General features: G+C 41.3%; 1 protein-coding gene across 5 annotated transcripts in view; it reads right to left on the bottom strand.

Annotated features, from left to right (window-relative positions):
- srebf1 (sterol regulatory element binding transcription factor 1) overlaps positions 1-23,057 on the bottom strand; it is a 65,675-nt gene that overhangs the window by 14,506 nt on the left and 28,112 nt on the right. For all 5 annotated transcript variants that reach the window (XM_072268375.1, XM_072268371.1, XM_072268370.1 and 2 more), the window contains exons 9-14: positions 17,140-17,321; positions 15,340-15,601; positions 13,601-13,767; positions 10,338-10,506; positions 7,010-7,118; positions 994-1,103 (exon numbers count right to left, since the gene is read on the bottom strand). In XM_072268375.1, coding sequence (XP_072124476.1) covers positions 994-1,103; positions 7,010-7,118; positions 10,338-10,506; positions 13,601-13,767; positions 15,340-15,601; positions 17,140-17,321 — 999 coding nt within the window. The remainder of the gene's footprint in view (positions 1-993; positions 1,104-7,009; positions 7,119-10,337; positions 10,507-13,600; positions 13,768-15,339; positions 15,602-17,139; positions 17,322-23,057) is intronic.

Below are 23,057 nucleotides of genomic sequence, written 5' to 3'. Positions count from 1 at the left end.
CGCTCTCCTCATGATTGTGTAAGTTTTCTCTGGGTGCTCCAGTTTCTCTGGGCGTACAGATTAGTGCCAGCGAGTTCTGGGCATGCTATGTTGGTGTTAGAAGTGTGGCAACACTTGCAGGCTGCCAAGCACAATCTTCACTGATTTGACGCAAACGTGCATTTCATTGTATGTTCCAATATACAAATGACAAGTCAATCTAATTTTTGTGTTTATTCTCGGTCACATGCTGATCAATTACACTGAGTTCTCCTGCCAACCACCTACACTAGCAGTAACTTGCAGCAGTGAATTAACTTACAGGTAGGTGATAAGGATATGAGGGAATTTGAGCACCCAAGGGGAAAACTACACTGTCAAAGGCAGAAAATGCAAACAGCATACTCACTGCCAGAGGTCAGAATCAAATCCTGGACACTGAGTTGTGCCACAGAAGCACTATCTGCTACAACACTGTGTCACCCTATTCCACAGCCAAGACATTTCGGACATGGAATTCACTGACACGGAGAGAAGGTCTGATCAACCAAGACCATAATGTGTATGCATAGGGAGAGGTGTCCAAAGGTAAGTGTCAAGTTTGGAAGGAGAAATATAATCAGGAAAAAGTAAAGGGAAGAGAGATTTGGGCATGTGTTTACATTCAAGGATTATTGTGGTTTGTAATCTGTGAAACCTGAAAAGGTAATAATAAATTACATCATCAAATGAAGTGAAGGTTGAAGTGTAACTGCAGATCATGTCAACTATGAGGACTGAGCTTGACAGCTGGAGAAAGAGGCCAAAAGCTTGCAGTAAATATGGTTCTCAGATGAAAAACTGACTAGTCAGGGTTAGATCCAAATTTAAAACACAATTGTTTCATTAAAAATATCACTGATCTTAAACATTAGCTCCATATTTCTATCCTGATTTTCAATAGTGGAATAAATGAAATCCTAATCTGAGTGATACAATAGCTAAGAAGCATAATAAGAATAAACAGGGGCCAACCGGTGACAGTCGCCATACTCGAGCCAATAGCGAAGGTTTGTGTGGTGACGGCAGCGGTGTCGGAACAACTATTCAGCAGCTGTAAGTACTCAAGAGCATCTGAGAACTCTCTGCAACAGAAAATTAGTAAAAGGACAATAGGCATCTGTAATATTCTCCAAGATCACAATTTAATACATTTGCAGGATTGCTTAATTATTGCATAATAGACTTAACAGCTCAACTTCTATAATACAGAAAATTAGATATTATAATAAATGAAAAATGCCAGGAAACAAAACAATGCACAGTTCCCTTCAATACTCTTTTCCTCCACTGTATCCCAGACTGAATAACAAATAAACCACATGATACCTTATTTACAAGTTCTGAAAGCAGAACTCCCTAAGGATTAACACCAACATACTCAACATAAAGCTGTGTTTGAAAGGAGGTCTGAGCCTTTCCTGATACTACTGCTGAATTCATTGATCTCACCATGATAGATAAGTAGACCAGAACTGGTCTTTATACCCCTATGATCAACCCAATGCAGTACACACAAGCTCAGCCTCTCACCAATGCTGCATGTAAATCTCAGCTGATATACCAATGCACTGAATTATGTGGAAACAGTTCCAACAAAATTATAGGCTCCCTCCCAAAATATGAATTCTTCACATTTGAGCCCTGTCTATGTACACTGATACATAATTTAGCTAGAACTAATGGTCATCTTTCTAAATCTAAGAAATAAGATCATTAGACCATAAGATATAGGTGCAGAATTAGGTCATTTGGCCCAGTGAATCTGCTCCATCATTTCATCATGGCTGATCTACTTTCCTCTCAGCCCCAATATCCTGTCTCTTCCCTTAACTGTTCATGCCCTGCCCAATCAAGAACCTATCAACCTCAGCCTTAAGTATACCCAATGATTTGACCTCCACAGCCACCTGTGGCAATAAATTCCATAGTTTCACCACTCTCTTGCTGAAGAAATTCCTCCTCATCTCTGTTTTAAATGGACACCCCTCTATACAGAGGCCGCGTCCTCATGTCTGAGACTCCCCCAATATAAGAACATAAGAAATAGGAGCAGAAGTAGGCCATCTGGCCCATCGAGCCTGCCCCACCATTCAATAAGATCATGGCCAATCTGTCCTAAACTCAGCTCCATCTACCTGCCCTTTCCCCATAACCCGCAATTCCCTTACTATGTAAAATCCTATCTAACTGTTTCTTAAATATATTTAGTGAAGAAGCCTCAACTGCTTCCCTGGGCAGAGAATTCCACAGATTCACCATTCTCCGGGAAAAACAGTTTCTCCTCATCTCCGTCCTAAATCTTCTCCCCTGAATCTTGAGGTAATGTCCCCTAGTTCTAGTCTCACCTACCAATGGAAACAGCTTTTCTACTTCTATCTTATCAATCCCTTTCAACATTTTGTATGTTTCTCATTCTTCTGAACTCCAGAGAGTAAAGTCCCAGGTGACTCAATCTCTCCTCATAGGTTTACCCTTTCATCCTTGGAATCAACCTGGTGAACCTCCTCTGCACTGCCTCCAAAGCCAGTATATCCTTCCTCAAGTATGAAGACCAGAACTGCACACAGTATTCCAGGTGCACCAGTACCCTGTTGCAGCATGACCTCCCTGCTCTTGAATTCAATCCCTCGAGCAATGAAGGCCAACATTCCGTTTGCCTTCTTAATAACCTGTTGTACCTGCAAGCCAACTTTTTGCAATTCATGAACAAGCACTCCCAAGTCCCTCTGCACAACAGCATGCTGCAATCTTCCACAATTTAAATAATAATCTGCTTTTCTATTATTCCTTCCAAAGTGGATGATCTTGCATTTACCGGCGTTGTATTCCATCTGCCAGACCTTGGCCCACTCACTTAACCTATCTGCATCCCTCTGCAGACTCTCCACATCCTCTATACAATTTGCTTTTCTACTCAGCGTTGTGTCATCAGCAAATTTTGCTACACTACACTCAGTCCCCTCTTCCAAATCATCAATGTAAATGGTAAACAGCTGCAGGCCCAGCACCGATCCCTGCAGCACCCCACTCACCACTGACTGCCAACTGGAGAAACACCCATTTATACCAACTCTTTGCCTTCTATTGGTTAACCAATCCACTATCCATGCCAATACACTTGTCTCTTGTGCGGCACCTTATCGAACGCCTTCTGGAAATCCAAGTATACGACATCCACCTGTTCCCCTCTATCCACTGCACCCATTATGTCCTCAAAGAACTCCAGTAAGTTTGTTAAACAATACCTGCCCTTTCTGAATCCATGCTGCATCTGTCTAATGGAACCACTCCTTTCTAAACGTTTCGCTATTTCTTCTTTAATGACAACTTCAAGCATTTTCCTGACTACAGATGTTGAGCTAACTGGCCTATAGTTCCCGTCTTTTGCCTACATCCTTTTTTAAAAAGTGGCATGACAGTTGCTGTCTTTCAATCTGCCAGGACCTGCCCAGAGTCTAGAGAGTTTTGATAAATGATTACCAACATGTCTACTATAACCTCCACCAATTCCTTCAACACCCTGGAATGCACCCATCAGGACCAGGGGACTTACCTACCTTCAGACTCTAGTTTGCTCATCACTGTCTCTTTAGTGACAGCGATTTTATCGAGGTCCTCACTTCCCATTTCGTCCACAACATCCTTCTTTGGCATATCAGACGTGCCCTCCACCGTGAGGACAGACACAAAATAGTCGTTCAATGTCTTAGCCATTTCCTTATCACCCAATATCAATTTCCCCTTATCGTCTTCCAAAGGACCTACGTTGACTTAAGCCTCCTCTTCCGCTTTAAATATTCATAAAAACTTTTGTTATCTGTTTGTACATCTTGTGCTAATTTACTTTCATACTTTATCTTCCCTTTCCTTATTTCTTGTTTAGTTGCAGTTGTTCTCTGTTGCTTTTTAAAGTTTTCCCAATCCTCCAGTTTCCCATTACTCTTCGCGACTGTACGTATGAGCTTTTAATTTGATACTATCTTTTATTTCCTTAGTTATCCTAGACTGGCTCTCCCCACACTTACTGTCCTTACTTTTGACTGGAATATACTTTTGTTGAGCACTGTGAGAAATCTCTTTGAAAGTATTCCACTGTTCCTCAACTGTCCTATCAAATAGCCTGTGCTCAAATAGCCACATTAGCCAACTCCTCCCTCATCCCATTGTAGTCTCCCTTGTTCAAGGAAACAACTTCTCCACATCCACCCTATTGAGGCCTTTCAGCATTCAATAGGTTTCAATAAGACTCCCCCCCCCATTCCTCTGAATTCCAGTGAATACAGGCCCAGAGCCATCAAATGCTCTTCATATAAGCCTTTCAATCCCAGAGTCATTTTCGTGAACCTCCTTTGAACCCCCTCCAACATCAACCCAAAACTGCTCATAAATGGTCCATGTGAGGCCTCACCATTGTCTTATAAAGTCCCTTTGCACCTCAACGAAGGAATGCACTCAACAGTTCAGGACCAGCTTCTTCCCCTCTGCCATCCAATTTCTGAATAGACATTGAACTCATGAACATTTCCTCACTACTTTATTTTAGCACTACTTATTTAATTTCACACACACACAAATATATATTTACTCGAATTCACATTTTTTATATTATGTACTGCTGCTGCAAAGACAACAAATTTCACAACATGTTGTTGATATTCAATCTCATTCTGATTATTTTTGAACCCCTCATTTAGAAAATAGTCTATGCTTTTATTTCTTCTACCAAAGTGCATGATCATACACTTCCCAACATTGTATTCCATGTGCCACTTCTTTGCCCATTTTTCTAAGTCCTTCTGCAGCCTCTCTGCTTTCTCAGCACTACCTGCCCCTTCACCTATCTTTATATTGTCCGCTTACTTGGCCACAAACCATCAAGTCACTGACATATAATGTAAAGACAGCGGTCCCAACACCTCTGTCGAACACCCCTAGTCACGAGAAGCCAACCATAAAGGTTCCCTTTATTCCCACTCTGCCTCCTGCCAATAAGCCAAAGCTCTACCAATGCTAGAATCTTTCCTGTAATACCATGGGTTCAACATATTAAGCAGCCTCATGTATGGTCTCCTGCTTGTTATTTCTTCAAGGAATTCCAAAATATTTGTCAGGCAAGATTTTCACTTAAGGAAACTCTCCAGATTTCAGCCCTTTTATCACGTGCCTTCGAGTACCCAAGAGCCACATCCTTAACAATTGACTCCAATATCTTCCCAACCAATGACGACAGACTAACTGGGATATAATTTTCTTTTTCTGCCACTCTCTCTTCTTGAAGAGTGGAGTGACATCTGCAAGTTTCCAGTCTTCAGGAACTGTGCCAGAATCTAGTGATTCTTGAAAGATCATTATTAATGTCTCCACAATCCCTTCAGCCACTGCTTTCAGAACCCTGGGTATAAACTATTTGGTCTAGGTAATTTATCTACCTTCAGACTTTTCAATTTCCCACGCACCATCTCCGTAGTAATAGCAACTTCACTCACTTCTGCCTCCTGACACTCTCAAACTTGCAACATACCACTACTGTCTTTCACAGTGAAGACTGATGCAAAATACTGATTCAGTTCATCTGCCATTTCCCTGTCCCTCATTGCTACTTCTCCAGCTTCATTTTTCAACAGTCCAATATCTACTCTCGCCTCTCTTTTACACTTTACCTATCTGAAGAAGCTGCTGGTATCCTCTTTAATATTACTGGCTCACTTATCTTTTCCTTCTTTATGACTTTTTTTGGATGCCTTCTGTTGGTTTTAAAGACTTTCCAATCCTTTAACTTCCCACTAATTTTTGCTCCATTAAATGCCCTCTCTTTGGCTTTGACTTCCCTTGTCAGGCATGGTTGGATCATCCTACCTTTAGAATACTTCTTCTTTGGAATGTATCTATCCTGCGCCTTCTGAATTGCTCCCAGAAACTCAAGCCATTGCTGCTTTGCCATCATGCATGCTTGCTTTCACCTTCCACTCAATTTTGGTTAACATTTCTCTCATGCCTCTGGATTCCTTTTACTCCACTGTAATACTGATACATCTGACTTCAGCTTCTCCTTCTCAAATTGCAGGGTGAATTCTATATTACGAACACTTTTGCCCCCAAGGATTCCTATATCTTAAGCTCTTTAATCAATTCTGGTTCATTGCACAACACTCAATCCAGGATAGCTGAGCTCTAGTGGGCTCAACCATGAGCTGCTCTAAATTACCATCTCGTATGCATGCTAGAAATTCCCCTTCTTGGAATCCCCCACCAGCCTGATATTGCCATATTGAACTCCCCATGATTATCATAACGTTACCCTTTTGACATGCATTTTCTATCTCCCCTTGCAATTTGTAGTCCACATCTTTGCTACTGTTTGGAAATCTGTAACCAGGGTCTTTACCCTTGCAGTTTCTTAGCTCTACCCACAACGATTCTACATCTTAGGATCCTGTCACTTCTTTCTAAGGATTTGATTTCATTTTTTACCAACAGAGCCATGCTACCCTCCCTGCCTGCCCTTTCAATACAGTGTGTATCCTTGGATGCTATGATCCAGCTATAATTTTCATTCAGCCGTGACTCAGTAATACCCACAACATCATCCATGCCAATCTGTAACTACGCTACTTAGTTCATCTACTTTATTTGGTATACTGTGTGCACTCAAATATAACACCTTCAGTCCTGTATTCATCACTCTTCTCAATATTGTTTCCTTTTTACATTGCAACTCATCCCGTTGACTGCAAGTTTTCCCTATCATCAGCCTACCTTTGCTAGCAGTCTCTTACACACTGCCTGTTTGTAAACCAACTACCCCATTCTCAGCCCTCTCACTCCGTTTCTCATTCCCCTGCCAAACTATCGAATTGTATGTTGAAAAATCTTAAAAACAGACTTTTCACATACTTTTTTGACTTGGCTTTATACATCCTTTCTTCAGGCAGCATGTAATAGTGTACTACCCCAACAGAGAAACAGCAGCTCTAGTAACGGTACTCACCCTCCCTCTCCAGTCACTGGCTTGCCGTTCTCCGGTTTGGCAATGCAATATAATGCCTTTTCCAGCAAGTGCTCTCGGAAAGCTTGAGTTACCTGAGCCAGTGGATCAACTAGGAAGAGAAGAAGAGTCTGCATCACATATTTAACACTGCAGCAAAACCTGGCTGGTACTTCCGAGGGTAGTGGGAGCAAGTACTTACTGCTGATTGTTGTAGGCCAGATCTTTCAGCATCCATCCTAAACTGCCCCCACCCTCTGCCACCAGCATTTGTTTGTTTGATACTTATTTATTTTCCCGTAGATTAGAGTCAGTGTTCAGATGGCAGTGATTTGCAATTGATATTACCAGATATGGTGTCTGAATGTACTTTGTGCAAGTTTGTTAATGATACAAGCTGGATAAGAAAGCAAGTTAGAAAAGGGGATGCAAATATATGCAGATGCATTGAATGATTAGTTAAAGTGCTATATTAAATATAATGTGGTAAAAATCCAATATTATCCAACTGTTTGGTATTCCTGACGTTTTGGCATTTGACTCAACAGGACCCTGACTGTAAGAGAATCAAGGGATCCAGGAAACAGATGGGAAAGAAGCAACACAGAGGATTATTTAGGGTAGTGGTCACCAACCTTTTTAAGCCCAAGATCCCCTACCTCGACCTCAGTGAAAGGCAAGATCTACCTACTAAATCATTTAGAGAAAAAACAGCTCAGATTGTACTTCCAATTTGAGGCCTTTTATTTGGGTGAATTGTATTTGAAATACACAAAATACTTTTGTCAAACTTTCAAATTAATTCAAACAAGAAAACACTGTAACTAGCATATCAAACAGGCCATAGCTGTCTTTCTTTAAGAATATTACAATACTTCACACCTTTAATTCTAAGGTTCATTATTTAATTTTATTTCAATACGAAAAATAAATGAATAAAAATCGGCTGTTGCACTCAGTGAGATGACTGGGGCTGAATACTTTCTGCTAGTTCCCTGAAGTTCGGCTCATAACTACAGACAGCCAGTCTGAGACAGTCTGTGAGGTGTAGGGTTGCCAACTGTCCCGTATTCCCCCAGCTAACTGTCCCGTATTCCCCCAGTTAAGGTAGAATGTTCCTATGAAACCCTTCGTGCCAAAGTGCTTTACGCCGAAGAAGCAATTACCATTAATTTATATGGAAAAAAATTTTGAGCATTCCCAGACCCAAAAAAATAACCTACCAAATCATACCAAATAACACATAAAACCTAAAATAATACTAACATATAGTAAAAGCAGGAATGATATGATAAATACACAGCCTATATAAAGTAGAAATAATGAAAATTAAGCCAAAACCGATTCGTGGGGTAAAAAGAAAAGAATCGGCATGTACGCACATGCGCATACAGGTGCCTGTGCAAGACTTCATGGTCATGGTAGTCTTTCTTGGGGTAAACACAAATGTCCCGGGATTTGACTGCTACTTTTGTCTGTTATTTTGGAGTGAGAAAGTTGGCAACCCTAGTGAGGTGTCTGTCAGTAAGTCAGCTCCTGTACTTAGATTTAATAATTTTCATCTGTGAAAATGCAATTTCACATAGATAAGTTGACCCGAAGTAGGCACTGACTTTTAGTGGTATAAAACCAACGCACACACCGCGCATTGCTCGGCCCCATCAGCAGTAATTGCCACCAGTTTATGAATGGGGATGTCACTTTCACGGACACATTTTATAAAACTCATTGTAAATATCCTCACCTCTCGTTCTTTCCTTTAATTGCAAAAGTGTGAGGAAGCCCTCCTTTGTTGTAAAATTCTGGAAAGCCATTCTGACAAAGACAACAAGCTGAGCTGTTTGCATTACATCCAGGGATTCATCGAACCGTAGTGAAAAATATTCACGTCCTCTGACAGTGACTCTACCCTCCTTGTCACTGTTGCAGGGCCAAGCGGTATATTATGTATTGAGGTTGTGATGCCGTTTTTGTTATTAAAGTCATTAAAAACAGTCTCTGCGGTAATGACCATTGCTTCCTTGAATAAATCGCCGTCTGTAAAAGGCTTCTTGTGTTCAGCCAAAAGGTGACTTACACGAAATGATGCTTCAATAGCAGCCTTATTTTTAGCAGCATGTTTTGTGGAAAACGATTACTGGGCCTTCAACCCCGATTTCAGCTCAACTTTCCAGGCACTCTTTGGGGGGGTAGGTGTCTTTAAATCCCTGGTGGTTGGTGCGGTGGTGCCGCTCCAGGTTCCCTCTTTTAGTCAGTGCTTGTGTTTGGTGGCACAACATACATACACACTTGTCTTTCACCAAGGTAAACAGAAATTCCTCTTCCCATTCTGGATGGAATTTGTATGTTTTCGCCTTCTTTCGCGGAGCCTCTGCTATGCTATCAGGATATCATGAGCAATTGCCGATTGCGTCGCCTCTGATCTGTGCTGACATTTACGTGCCGGGCAGCACCTAATTAATTAGCTTGTTTATTTTGGCTTTTTTTCTTAAAGACGTGCCGTGTGCATCCCGACTACCGCTGCACCACTGCATGCTTCGCGGCCTGGAGGTTGGGGACCACTGCCCTATATTGATGTTTGTGACAGTCTGTACTAATCTGATTGGTCACTTTGATGCAGCACAGGCTACGCTGAAAACGCGGTGCATGGCGGGGGAACTACACACATGTGCACTGGGCAGAAAGAACGGAACTAAACCCCCGCAACCCGGAAACAATCTCTCTTTACAAACAGCTTTTTAGCGAAAATATTGCTGTATTACCATTATCCTAATTAGTATTACTTTTATAATGCTCACATTACAACAGTATTTGTGTATTTATTTTTGATTTTTCTTCGGGATCTACTGGGAAAGTCTCAAAGATCGACCGGTCGATCGCGATCGACGGGTTGGCGACCCCTAACTTAGGATATTATTGAATTATAGAATTGGCCAATGGAGCCACAAGGCTCAAAAGTCTCATACTTTAAGGGATTCCCACCCTTTTTTATGCCATGGATACCGACCATTAACTGAGGGGTCCATGGACCCTGTGGAGCCCTTGCTTAAGAGCTACAGCAGCTATAACCAGCTACTCAATTCTGATCAGGTGGAGAGAAAATACATTCTTCCATGCGCCCACATTCTAAGGTGAGCTGATGGAAAACTGCTGTGCCCATTCAACTTTAACCAAAATGAAGCAGGATTTTCAGAAAAGGAAGAAATGGGAGAAAGCACAGAGTGTAGCAACTGAAAAAAAAATAAAGCGCCTGGGTGCCATCATACTCCCTCTATTATCATGAGTACCAGTATTACACCAAACTCTCTTCTGCCAAGAAATGAAATATTACCTGGGTTTCCAGTAACACTATAAATGCTGTCTTTGTGAGTGCTTTTGACAGTCCAGTCCTCATCAACAAAGAATCTATGGCCCTGAGGGTGACACAGCCATTTCATTGCGGGCGGTATGGTTCCGCTCTGTGACAGACAGATCTGTCTGGCACTGCTCAGGAAGATACGCTGCAAGCAAAGGTAAATACCGAGGAAAATCAAAACCAAATTAACTAACAAAACAAGTGTTTAATAAAATATTGTGTTACACTATCCTGAGTTAGCTCATCTTTATCAAGCAGTGGTATAGGATTCCTACTGCTGATCACCATCCAAATAAAGCAGGCTTAATCTGTGATATGGTTGCTTACATTGAGATCATCAGTCCCTACCCTTAACCCCACCTCAAAGTTACCCCAGTTAGAAGTGCAATTATAAACATTTCTCTCAATGTGTTAAACAGACATTGTCATGACCTTAAGTGCTTCCATATCAAACACACAAACTTGCTAGCTTTTAGCCACTCATCATTTTACAAACGTGTAAATGATTGTGTCCTTAAGAAAATATACCCCAGTATATAATGCTTTCAGCAGGAACATTTAAAAGAATATTATACAAGAAACTTTCATGAACCCAATATATCTCATTACATTTATGTCCAAATATTATAAATTAACAGAGAATAAAAGACGAGAATCTTTCAAATATTATTTCTTTAACTAATTTGTTGGCAGTCTCCACATGGGATTGTTTACTAAAATACTTCACTGTTGAGCCACTTGTTGCAGAGAGTTGTCTTGTTAATTCCTAAGCTCCAAATATTAATATAAAAATCCCATTATAGGACCCTGCCTTGTTAGAAAGCTGAAATGGACAGACATCTTCAATGGTCTTTTAGTTTTGCAACACTGAAATAGTTATCAAGTGACAGCAGTAGTTTAAGTCTAGAGGTGTTCTCTGCAGGGAGCACATCTGGCACTCAGCAACAATAAATGGGTTTATGGGAGGAATGACTGCTCACCTGATACAATGACATACAACAAAAGAATCAAAATTATTAACTAGATTTAATCATACTTTTGTGCTTCTTGTGTGGAAGTACCATAAGATAGGAAAGAACTATTAATCTATGAATAAAACAAGAGCTTTCAAGTGCACTCTACCTCCCTCCACTGGACAGAAACAGCAGAGAGCCACCTGAAGTGATGGAGGGATAATCACTCTTTGAGACAAACAGCAAGCTCAATTAATCTGCTATCATTTGAATTTACTTTTCATAAACAGGAAACAGAAACTTGGGCAGTGGTGGAGAGCAGATTCTAAGAGTTAGAACATAAGAAAGTGGCATGACATTTGCTGTCTTTCAAGAAATTTGAAGAGAATGGAAATATTGAAGGGCGAGAGGAGATTGCTTAAATATAGAAATGTTTGAGTTGTCTACTCCTACATCCTTAACAATAGATTCTAATAGTTTCCTCAGTATTGCTAATCTGAGTTAACTAATCTATAGTTCTTATTAAAAGGGGAAATCAAGTTGGAAAAAAGTGAGACAGGGAAAGAGGAATGGAATCAGTGTGTTGTAAATATGCCTATTCACATAGCATTCAGTAATTAGGATTGGCAGAATACAGAATTGATTAACAGAGATATACAGGGAGTATAGAGATCACCTTTGGATGACATGGTATAACTAGAAAGAAGCTGTGAAGATCAGTGCTTGGGCTTCAACTGTTTGTAATTAATGGTAGTGATTGCAGAGGAGGGAACTGAATCTGGTATATCCAAATTTGTTTACAATAAGATGCTTATGAGGAGGCCAAAAAAAAAGGCTTGTATACGAGACCTGGTCCAACATGTGTTATTTTAATTTGGTGTTAAATGGCATATGGACCATCATACAAGCACAGTTGAACACAAAAAATGGAAAACAAAGCAGAATGAACTTCAGCTGGAAGGTGACAGGAGTGCAATAAATCATGGGGTATACATCACCCCAAACCAGAAGCCCATGTCAATTAATTTAATGTTCATAAAGCAAAAAATCTTTAGATGCTGTATATCTGAAATAAAAAAAAATAAGAAATATTGATCCACAATTCCAGCACTGTGCTTTCTTTCTTGATCGTCTGTCTTTACACACCTTCAAATTACATTTTCTCCAGATATATGGCGGGAGGAGAGAGAAGCAGTGCGCTGCGCGTGCACAGCCCTCTGATGAAAAATGATATCGTATCCGTTAAATAGGAGCTGTGGACATTTCTAATTTGATGGAGATGGACGTGAAAGCACAGAGGAACATCTGGAAAAATTTCTGAATCGTTCGTTCGCTGTTGTTGTTACTGCGTGGTCGGGAATCTTTCGGAGGGAAGGCCTCAAAATCCCCGGCTTTGCCTGCTGTTGGCAGGCAAACAGATGGAGGTCGAATCGTTTGGATTGAGGTGGCACTCAGTACTCGGTGTCGGAGAGCTGATCAGAGTTTGAAGTTTTCGGATGACTCAGAGTCGGACCGTGATTGGGTATGGCAGGGAGAGTTTTTCTTCCTCCTCCCATCTGCATGAAGTGTGGGACATTTGAGAGACTTTGAACTTTCTACTGTGCTCATGGACTTCTTCATCAAGTTATGGTATTGTTGCACTGTTGTAACTATATGTTATAATTATGTGGTTTTGTTAGTTTTTTCAGTCTTTTCAGTCATGGTCTGTCCTGTGTTTTGTGATATCACACCGGAGGAAATATTGTATCATTTCTCAATGCATGCATTACTACACGACAATAAAAGAAAAGAGGACTGCGTGTCTTCATATATGTTTTGTAATTAACCCTCTTTTAGCCTACAGACTCTACTGGTCTTCACCCCACCAGACTTGCCCTTTGCTTTATCCACTCCTTCCTTTTTTTCCTGAGTTACTAATTTAATAAGAATGAAAACTCATCAGCTTGAAACTTTGACTGTTTCTCCCTCCACTAATGTCATCTGGCCTGCTGAGTACCTTCTGCATTTTCTTTCTTTATTGTCCATATGCAAGTTTTAGCAGTGTTACAAGTTTAATAATGGTGGAAAGGCTTCAAATCCAGACCCAATTCGCATTCTAATTTGCTGCACCCCAAGCGCACGTGTGCACACGCACACACAGAATGCATTCTATAGCAAACATCGACAAAAAACAGAAACTGTGATTGATTTCTGTTTTATTTATGACAGGGTGTGCCACAGACCAGCCAGTTCAGTATCCTCAACAAACAGTATTAGGGAACACATAAATATCTTGATGTTACTTACAGTCATGAAATGGAGTCTCCTGTGCAGACTGATTTTAATGCGAATTGCTGCTGCCACATACATCTCTGCCATGGTAGCAATGGAGATGGCATCTCCAGCACATTCAGCAAGGTTTACTGCATTCAATGCCATGTTAATTGCAGATAGGTAACTGCCACCCAATTTGCCTAAGTTACAAATGAAGATAGCTATTAACAACAAACCCACACATGAATAAGATAATACATGGAAAGTCATTAAAATACCGGGTAAAAGAAAAAACATGACATCCTTTAGATCACCTCTATCCCCTCTTAATGCAAGACCATGTTATATAAAAAATAAATATGGTGTACAACTTAATTTTTTTTCCCTTAGCAATTCATTTCTTTCACAATAAAGGGAGAACTGCTTCAATCAAAATATTCTCCAACTACTAACCTTTATATTTATTACTTTTTCTTTATGTTTAACATTTCAAACTGGAATACATTACATATCAGGGTCGTTGGGAAAGAACACATGAAACAAGGAGCAGGAGGTTACTGCTCTCAAGTCTGCACTGCTTGTCAATATCATCAAGCCTGATCTATTGTATGTTGGCCTCAACTCTTTAGTGGCAATTCCCCATAATCCTCAATCTTTCAGATGTTTAATTATCTCCACCTTACATACACTCCAGTGAAACTCTACTATCTAGGCAATTTGCTACAGGAAATGTCAATTCAAGAGCAGTGTTGTTACCTGTCTGCATCTAAATCAACCGTTAGTCCTGCCAACAGTCAACCAAGAGACTGGAACCATACGTTCACATTCTCAAAATAAAACTGGAGCTATCAAGTTCAACCTTATTTGTTCCCTATATGTACAACCATTTACAGTAACTGTAAGGAAGCCTCCAGGCACTGGCGGAATTGAAAGCTGGATTAAATCCTATTTTTCAAGTGAACTAATAAAAACGTGTAGTGCATCAAATTTCCGCTAGTTTTCTTGCCAACCTTCCATTACTTTGCATTATCTTGCTTGCTGTTTTTGGGACCAGGTGTACAGTCTGGTTGTGTGCAATCTTTATTACCACAGCAACCGCATTTCAGGAGTAATCTATTAAGGAGCACAAAACAGTATACAAATGCTATTTTCTTCTTTTGTCTACAAACTTAAAACTTGTCCCATCTAAAACTGACTTACATGTTCTGGTAGGTGCCACAGCAGTAAAAATCCGGCTTTATTGAGGCCAGCTGTGCTAGAGGTGGTGTTCTATCTAAAGAATTATTAAACCCGCCATTGCCTGGGTCTAACTCATGTAATACCAGTTCTATTGATGGCTGAACCAGGTTCCTCTCAACATCATTCAGCATCTTCTGCATGGATTCAGCATACAGTGAACTGGGTATCAATTCTAGCTTTCTTTTGTTCCTCTGAACCATGGACCAGTTGGCTGTCAAGACTAATTTCAAAATCTTCTATGAACTATTCGGATGCAAAATGGCATGTCTTGTTTACTGCACATTCCATATTAGTAGAATCAACACACACAAGGTGCTGAAGTTACTCAGGTCAAGCAGCATCTATGGAGGAAAAAGGATAAGGACAGATGAACGGGCTTGGCCCGAAGCAATGACTGTTCCTTCCACCAACCCCCCCCCCCCACCCCCGCTGAGCTCGTCCAGCATTTTGTGTGTGTTAATCTGGATTTCCAGCATCTGCAGTCTCTGTGGTGCCTCAATATTGATTCTTTCAATTTCGTACCGATCACATACCAGTCATGTGAAGTTGCTGCAGCTTGTGATAGACCAATGCAGCCTCCCGAGTGCACTTCTTCATGTCATCCTTCAGCTCTTGGTTCTGCCAGAAACCTCCTGCCTGTGCTGCAAACCAGCGGCCAATCCACAGTCGCTGAAGGATATGCCGGATGATGTTCCACATCAGGCTGCAGGCAAAATCTAAATTGGAAGTTGGCAGGGGGCGCCCCAGTGCTTTCAAACAAACCCAGAGGTTCTGGGAAGCCTGTGCAAAATCTCCCTGATGAAAATATTGTTCATTATTTTTTTTCCAGAGATTTCAACGTTCCACTGATCTTTTTGAACAAAATAATTTCTCCTTTTTTCCATTTGCAACTGAAACCACAACATTCTAGTTGGCATATAGTGGTCTATGTCCTACAGAGGCAGATGCATTAGACTTTTAAGAGATGTTTAAATATGCACATGATGAATGTGAGAAAGGTGGAAGGATATGGGTATTGGGTAGGCAGACATGATTCATTTAGTTGGCCATTTGATTACTAATTGAAGGGCCTGATGCTGTGCTATACTGGTCTATATTCTATATAAATCAAACGACAAGTGAGCATGCTACAGGGTAGCCTGTATCAGCAGGTTCGGTTACATCACAAACTGACTAGACTCATGTTTTTCTCTCTACCTCTGAGCATTAGCCTGCCTCAAAACATGGAACTCCAAGCTGCATTTGGGTTTGGAAATTAAGCTGATTTTCCTTCTTTGGTCCAGGACTGCTGAAGTCCACTGTTGCTATCTAGAGGTACCTCTGACTGATCTACGTACAGTTTTGCTCACCAAGATAAGCTGTAACTAAAAATATACTTAAAACAAAGATCAAATTATGTTGTAATTTACAGAAGGACAAATAGCATGAATGATATTGAAAAGATCAGTAGGCTAACTACTTGACTGGAGATAAATTTGTTACTCTGATTGGATGATATCCAAGTAGTCAATGATCAGAAAGTGACGTTTCCAAAGGGGAAGAAAACATTTTTCATGAACTCAATTCAGAGAGATAATCTGATCCAAGTGCAAAACATTAACCTTTAATATAATATCTTTAATATTATATCTGTAACTTCATGGTAGGTTATGAAGCATAGGTAGGGTAAACAATTAGAATTTTTTTACTGGGTAGAAGTATCAAGTTCTGGAGAACATGCATTTAAGGCAAGGGAAGCAAGTTTAAAGCAGATGTGTAGGGCAAGTTTTCTTTGGAAACACAGTGGTAAATGCCCGTAACAGGCTGCCAGAGGGAGTGGTGGAAGCAGATAGGAGACAGACTGTCAGATGGATTCATGAATGTTCAGGGGATGAAGGGATATGGATTACATACAGGCAGAAGAGAATTCAGCATTGTGTTTGGCAGACATTGTGGGCCAAAGGGTTTGGCAATGTTCTAACACCTTCTTTCAATGCCATAAAGTACTACGAAAAATAGTGAGATGCTGCCTGACCTGCTGAATGTTTCCAGAATTTTCTGCATGTTGGAATATCAAATACCTGGGCCTTCCACCACATTGGCAAAGAATATGAAATTGCTAAGTCTTAATACACTAACACGTGGGAACATATAACAAAGATTTTAAGTATATTATTGATTTTGACTTCATTAATTAATCACAGGTTTCAATTTAGTTCCAGTGAATAGGAAGGCACTAATTTTAAGCAAAAACAGGACAAAAAGAGAGAGAGGGAAGACATCACTGTCATCATGGCAAGTTATCCTTGCAGGTTTAGACCAGCATTTGCATAGTCAAAATGAATCATCCTTACCCTTGCCAGATCCAGATCAGCTTGCTTGCGGTGTCTCCAAAAGAGGACGGATGATTCAGAGTGCAGCCGAGTGACTGGCTCGCCGTATACAAAAATCTTAATGAATACGATCAGGACAATTATTCCATTAATCAACCAGAGGACCAATGTTGGCCACACCCAGGAAAACCAACTGGAAGAAGCTAGTGGAAAAAACATAACCACGTTTTATTTACTAGGCCTATGAGTTATTGACCAAACAGTAACATAATATTGTGGAACACAACAAGGGATCACTGAGCCATCAGAACATCTACCTCAGCACATTCTCACTTGGATTAATCTACCCAGGAACCTGCACAATTATTCCCAAAAACTTCCAGAACAAGAACTGGAGAACTATCATCCATCCTCACCATTTGACATACAAGTAGCAGAGAAAGCACTATTAGAAGTTTGTTAAGTAAATGAGGTTAGCCTAACTAAATAAACCACTGGCTTTAGCTAAAGTGTAAATAACGCACAAATAATCAGCCTTTTCATATTCTCACTGTCATTCTTTCAAACTTTCTACAAGGAAATAGTGCACATCTCAATTAAACATTGATAAACTTGTGAAGGACAAATTCAAAAAATATATTGATAGAAAATGAGTTGTTACTGAGCTGAAGAATATAAAATTAAAACTAATAAAACTAGTACAGAGACCAAACAAATCCATCATTTTCTAACACTAATAATAGTTGAGCTTTTATTTTTTAATTAAAGAATAACACATTGATGTTGAGCTTTAAAATATTCCGCTCCATGGACAGAAGCGATGTTATTGGTGCAGGCTTAAATTATGCTCTGAGTCCCTCCCAATCTCTATTTCATTCAGTAGTTTATTCTGAACTACTCAACGTGCTTGTTCCACTTGTTCACTTTTATGTGGGAGGAAGGATCTGGGGGTCGATGAGCCTGTTCCATTTTGTTCATTTTTTTGTGCAGGGAAGGGTTTTGGGGTCGATGTGCCTGTACTGTTTTGGTTTTTTTGGATGATGGTTACCCAGAGAAGAGAATTTCAAGTTGTATACTTTCATAATAAATGAACCTTTGAACAGGAGTTACAGAAACATTAGAGGGCGACATTATCCATAAATCGCAAGTCACTGCAAGGGGACAGTGGTCAGGAAGAACAAATCTCTCAGCTCTAGACTACTGGCCTAACATGAAGCAACATATAAACAGGTCATTCAAACTAATACATCAAGTCTGTTTTTGTTTCAAATCCCTTTTCATCTAATATCATGTAAATTTTATTCCAAAATAATGCATGTTGCGTTAAAACCATACTTTTAAAATGTCTAGTTTAATACTGTTGGTTGGTTCAGAATTAGTTCAGAGTTAAGTGCCGGTCAGCTGAAAATATCTCGTTTACAGTATTCATTACTGAACTGTGGAAGTGCCCTCATCAGAAGAATTACACTGGCTCAGGAAGTTGTCTCACCTTCACCCTCTCAAAAGCAATGAGGAAAAGGCAATAAATATTGGTGTTGCTGGCTCTCCCTTTCTCTTCACCATTTACACCTCGGACTTCAACCTCTGCACAGAGTCTTGTCATCTTCAGAAGTTTTCGGATGACTCTGCCATAGTTGGATGATGAGGCTGAGTACAGGGCTACGGTAGGAAACTGTCACATGGTGTGAGCAGAATTATCTGCAGCTTAATGTGAAAAAGACTAAGGAGCTGGTGGTAGACCCGAGGAGAGCTAAGGTACTGGTGACCCCAGTTTCCATCCAGGGGGTCAGTGTGGACATGGTGGAGGATTACAAATACCTGGGGATACGAATTGACAATAAACTGGACTGGTCAAAGAACACTGAGACTGTCTACAAGAAGGGTCAGAGCTGTCTCTATTTCCTGAAGAGACTGAGGTCCTTTAACATCTGCCGGACGATGCTGAGGATGTTCTACGAATCCGTGGTGGCCAGTGCTGTCATGTTTGCTGTTGTGTGCTGGGGCAGCAGACACCAACAGAATCAACAAACTCATTCGTAAGGCCAGTGATGTTGTGGGGATGGAACTGGACTCTCTCACGGTGGTGTCTGAAAAGAGGATGCTGTCTAAGTTGCATGCCATCTTGGTCAATGTCTCCCATCCACTACATAATGTACTGGGTGGGCACAGGAGTACATTCAGCCAGAGACTCATTCCACCGAGATGCAGCACTGAGTGTCACAGGAAGTCATTCGTGCCTGTGGCCATCAAACTTTACAACTCCTCCCTTGGAGGGTCAGACATCCTGAGCCAATAGGCTGGTCCTGGACTTATTTCATAATTTACTGGCATAATTTACATATTACTATTTAACTATTTATGGTTCTATTACTATTATTTATGGGGCAACTGTAACAAAAACCACTTTCCCCTGGGATTAATAAAGTATGACTACTATTACTACTACTACTAATGCCTTGAAGGATAAACAGATAAAATAACCGTAATATTTCAAACTGCTCTAGTCAGTTTAGCCTTTAGTGTATCGAATGTTGCAAGACTTACTCTGTTCAATCACATGTCTGAGATTGAAAAATGATTTTTCAAAATCAAATGTTTTTCCCACATTCATACAGGCTTCCTTCCTGACAGTAACTATTTAAATTCAAAGTGGATGAAAAATGGCAGTTGGTGTAGTATATAATATAATCAATGGCAAGACACTTCTGCACTGTCAAACTGAGTTTCTTTTTCAAAAAAGTTTTTCGCTGCTGTTCAAAGGACTTCTTCCCACACCCTTATCCCAAATTTAGTCAAACTAAATATACCCTCCCTTCCATTTCCAACCCATTGCCATTTACAAGAGCACACAACTCCATCTCTCAAAATATTGGAGTTTACTCAAAGCTAAAATTGATTATTACTAGACAAAGAAAGTAGCTTATGCTGCTGACTATAAATAGAACCACAACAGATGGTGGGTGCCTTCAGATAACCAATTGTCCTCCAACATCTCTGTTGGCAGCAAGTCTATCTGGAAACACTCAATAATTCCATTTATCTGACTTTTGTTCAAATACCTCCCATATCTGGCTACATCCAGCTACCTCCTTGCTTCTGGTTGTAATGGAACCTCAGTCAGATGTTATTTCAATACTGGCATGCTAATCATTTCAGTTTATTTCCCAAATAAAAAATAAATTCTAAGATGCATTTACCTCTGCAACAGAATCCAATACTTTCTCATTAATTAAAAATAAGTGGCATTACTCCAAATAGGTTTCTACTGTTCCCTCACCCTGCACCTCACGTTTCTACCTCTTACCGAAGATCCAAAAACCTGCCTATCCAGGTAGACCCATTGTTTCTGCCCCATTGACCTTATATCTGCATACCACGACTCAGTTTTAACCACTGCACCGCACCCCCCCCGGTTCAGTTGCTTCCTACCTACATCCATGACACTTCACACGCTCTTGACCTTTTCAATGATTTCAAGTTCCCTGGTCCCCATCATCTTATTTTCACAATGTATGTCCAGTCCCTATACACCTCCATCCCCCACCATCAAAGCTCTCTGTTTCTTTCTGGACACCAGACCCAACCAGTTCCCCTCCACCACCAGTCTCCTCCCACTTCCTTCAAACAAAAGCTGTAGCCATGGGCAGTCGCATGGGTCCCAGTTATGCCTGCCTGTTTGTTGGCTTCATGGAACAGTCCATGTTCTAAGCCTACACAGGTATCGCTCCCCAACTTTTCCCTGCGCTACATCGACAATTGCGTTGGTGCTGCTTCCTGCACCCATGCAGAACTCGTCAACTTCATCAACTTTGCCCCCAACTTCCACCCTGTCCTCAAATGTACCTGGTCCATTTCCAACACCTCCCTCCCTCTCGATCTCTCTGTCTCTATCTCTGGAGACAGTTTATCCACCCATGTCTATTATAAACCCATGGACTCTCATAGCTACCTCGTCCCACCCAGTTATTTGTAACTTTCCTCAATTCCTCCATCCATATTTGTGCGCATGCGCCGGTCGTGTATGCAGCCTGGTACAGTCCTTCCCATCTATTCTTTTACTTTCTTCTTCTTACTTTTTAATTTACGTTATTTTTTGTATTTTTTTCTCACGGTAACACGTCGAAGCTGCACCCTCTCTAATATGCTGGTAGAGAGAGTTTCATTTGGGTTTTCTTTAGCGCTGGAAATGGTTACATCCCGACACGCGGGACAGAAGCAAGGTCGCATTGTGTATTCCACAGACCAGCAAATTCTGGTTGGCTTAGCAAACAGAGCGGCAGACACCCCTGCTGAAATCCGGAGGAAAACACACAGAGGGGGATCACAAAGCTGAGGAAAGAGGACCGGGTTGAGACAACAGAGACTTTTGGAGAAGAGGAGCTCGGTGGGTAATATCGTTCCGCCTGACCGGAAGTGCACCAAGAGCGGTAAGTGGCGTGAAGGAGTGGGGCTAACAACGGATGGTGCAATCCGGGTCATATTACGATCGAGGAACATGTTTGCAGACTGGATATTGAACTTTTTACTGTTGGACTTCGGCCACATTCCACCGTGATACAACACTTGGCGGCACGGGAGGTCGTTCCATCGAACTTGCAGTTCCTCCCGTGGAGGGTCAGACACCCTGAGCCAATAGACTGGTCCTGGACTTATTTTCCATCTGGCATAGTTTACATTTTGTTGTTTGATTATTGGGGTTTTTTGTATTGCTATATTTACGTTCTATTCTTGGTTGGTGCGGCTGTAATGAAACCAAATTTCCCTCCGGATTAATAAAGTATATCTATCTATCTATCTCTGCCACATCTGCACTCAGGACGAGGCTTTTCATTCTAGAACGAAGGAGACGTCCTCCTTCTTCAAAGAAAGGGACTTCCCTTGCTCCGCTGTCAACCGCATCTCTTCCATTTCACACCTGTCTGCTCTTACCCCATCGTCCCACCACCCCACCAGGGATAGGGTTTCTCTTGTCCTCACCTACCATCCCACCAGCCTCCACGTCCTGTACATAATTCTCTGTAACTTCTGCTATCTCCAGCGGGATCCCACCACCTTTCCCTCCCCCAACTTTCTTCAGGGTTCGCTCCCTACGCAACTCCCTTGTCCGTTCATCCCTTCCCACTAATCTCTCTCCTGGCACTTATCCTTGCAAGTGGAACAAATGCTACATCTGATCCTACACCTCCTCCCTCACTACCATTCAGGGCCACAAACAGTCCTTCCAGGTGAGGTGACACCTGGAAATCCTTCCCCCAGGACCTAACTGCAACTGGGCAACCTGGAAGAGCCTTAACAGACCTAGAACTGGTATAGGTTGTTCAAAGGCGTCACTAAGCAAATGGGGATATACAACCAGCCCGACAACTTGTGAATGTGGAACTTAGCCACAAACTATGCAACATCTCCTGCAATGTCCATCGCTAGAGGAACCCTGTGCTGTAGCAGATCTTCCCAAATTCAACAACAAGGCGCAAAAATGTGTCCAGTTCTGGCTGGGCCATGTACGGACTGTCCGTGGACACAATAAGAAGACGACCTGTGAATCTGTTGGGGTTATCTAATGTATCCGGTGCTCCTGGTGTGGCCTCCTGTATATTGGTGAGACCCGACACAGATTGGGAGGCTCCTTCACCGACCACCTACACTCCACCTCCAAGAAAAAGTGGGATCTCCCAGTAGCCACCCATTTTAATTCCACTTCCCATTCCTATTCCGACACATCAGTCCATGGTCTCCCCTACTGTTGTGATGAGGCCACACTCAGTTTGGAGGAACAACACCTTATATTCTGTCTGGGTAGCCTCTACTCTGATGGTATAAACATCACTCTCTCGAACTTCTGGTAATGCTCTCCCCACCACCATTCCCATTTCTCTCTTTCACCTTATCTCTTTACCTGCCCATCACCTCCCTCTGGCACTCCTTCCCCTTTTCTTTCT

Source organism: Mobula birostris, chromosome 9 (assembly GCF_030028105.1).
Source record: "Mobula birostris isolate sMobBir1 chromosome 9, sMobBir1.hap1, whole genome shotgun sequence".
Classification (NCBI taxonomy): domain Eukaryota; kingdom Metazoa; phylum Chordata; class Chondrichthyes; order Myliobatiformes; family Myliobatidae; genus Mobula; species Mobula birostris.
Note: the sequence above shows the minus strand (reverse complement) of the source record. Positions and strands in the feature narration are given on the sequence as shown.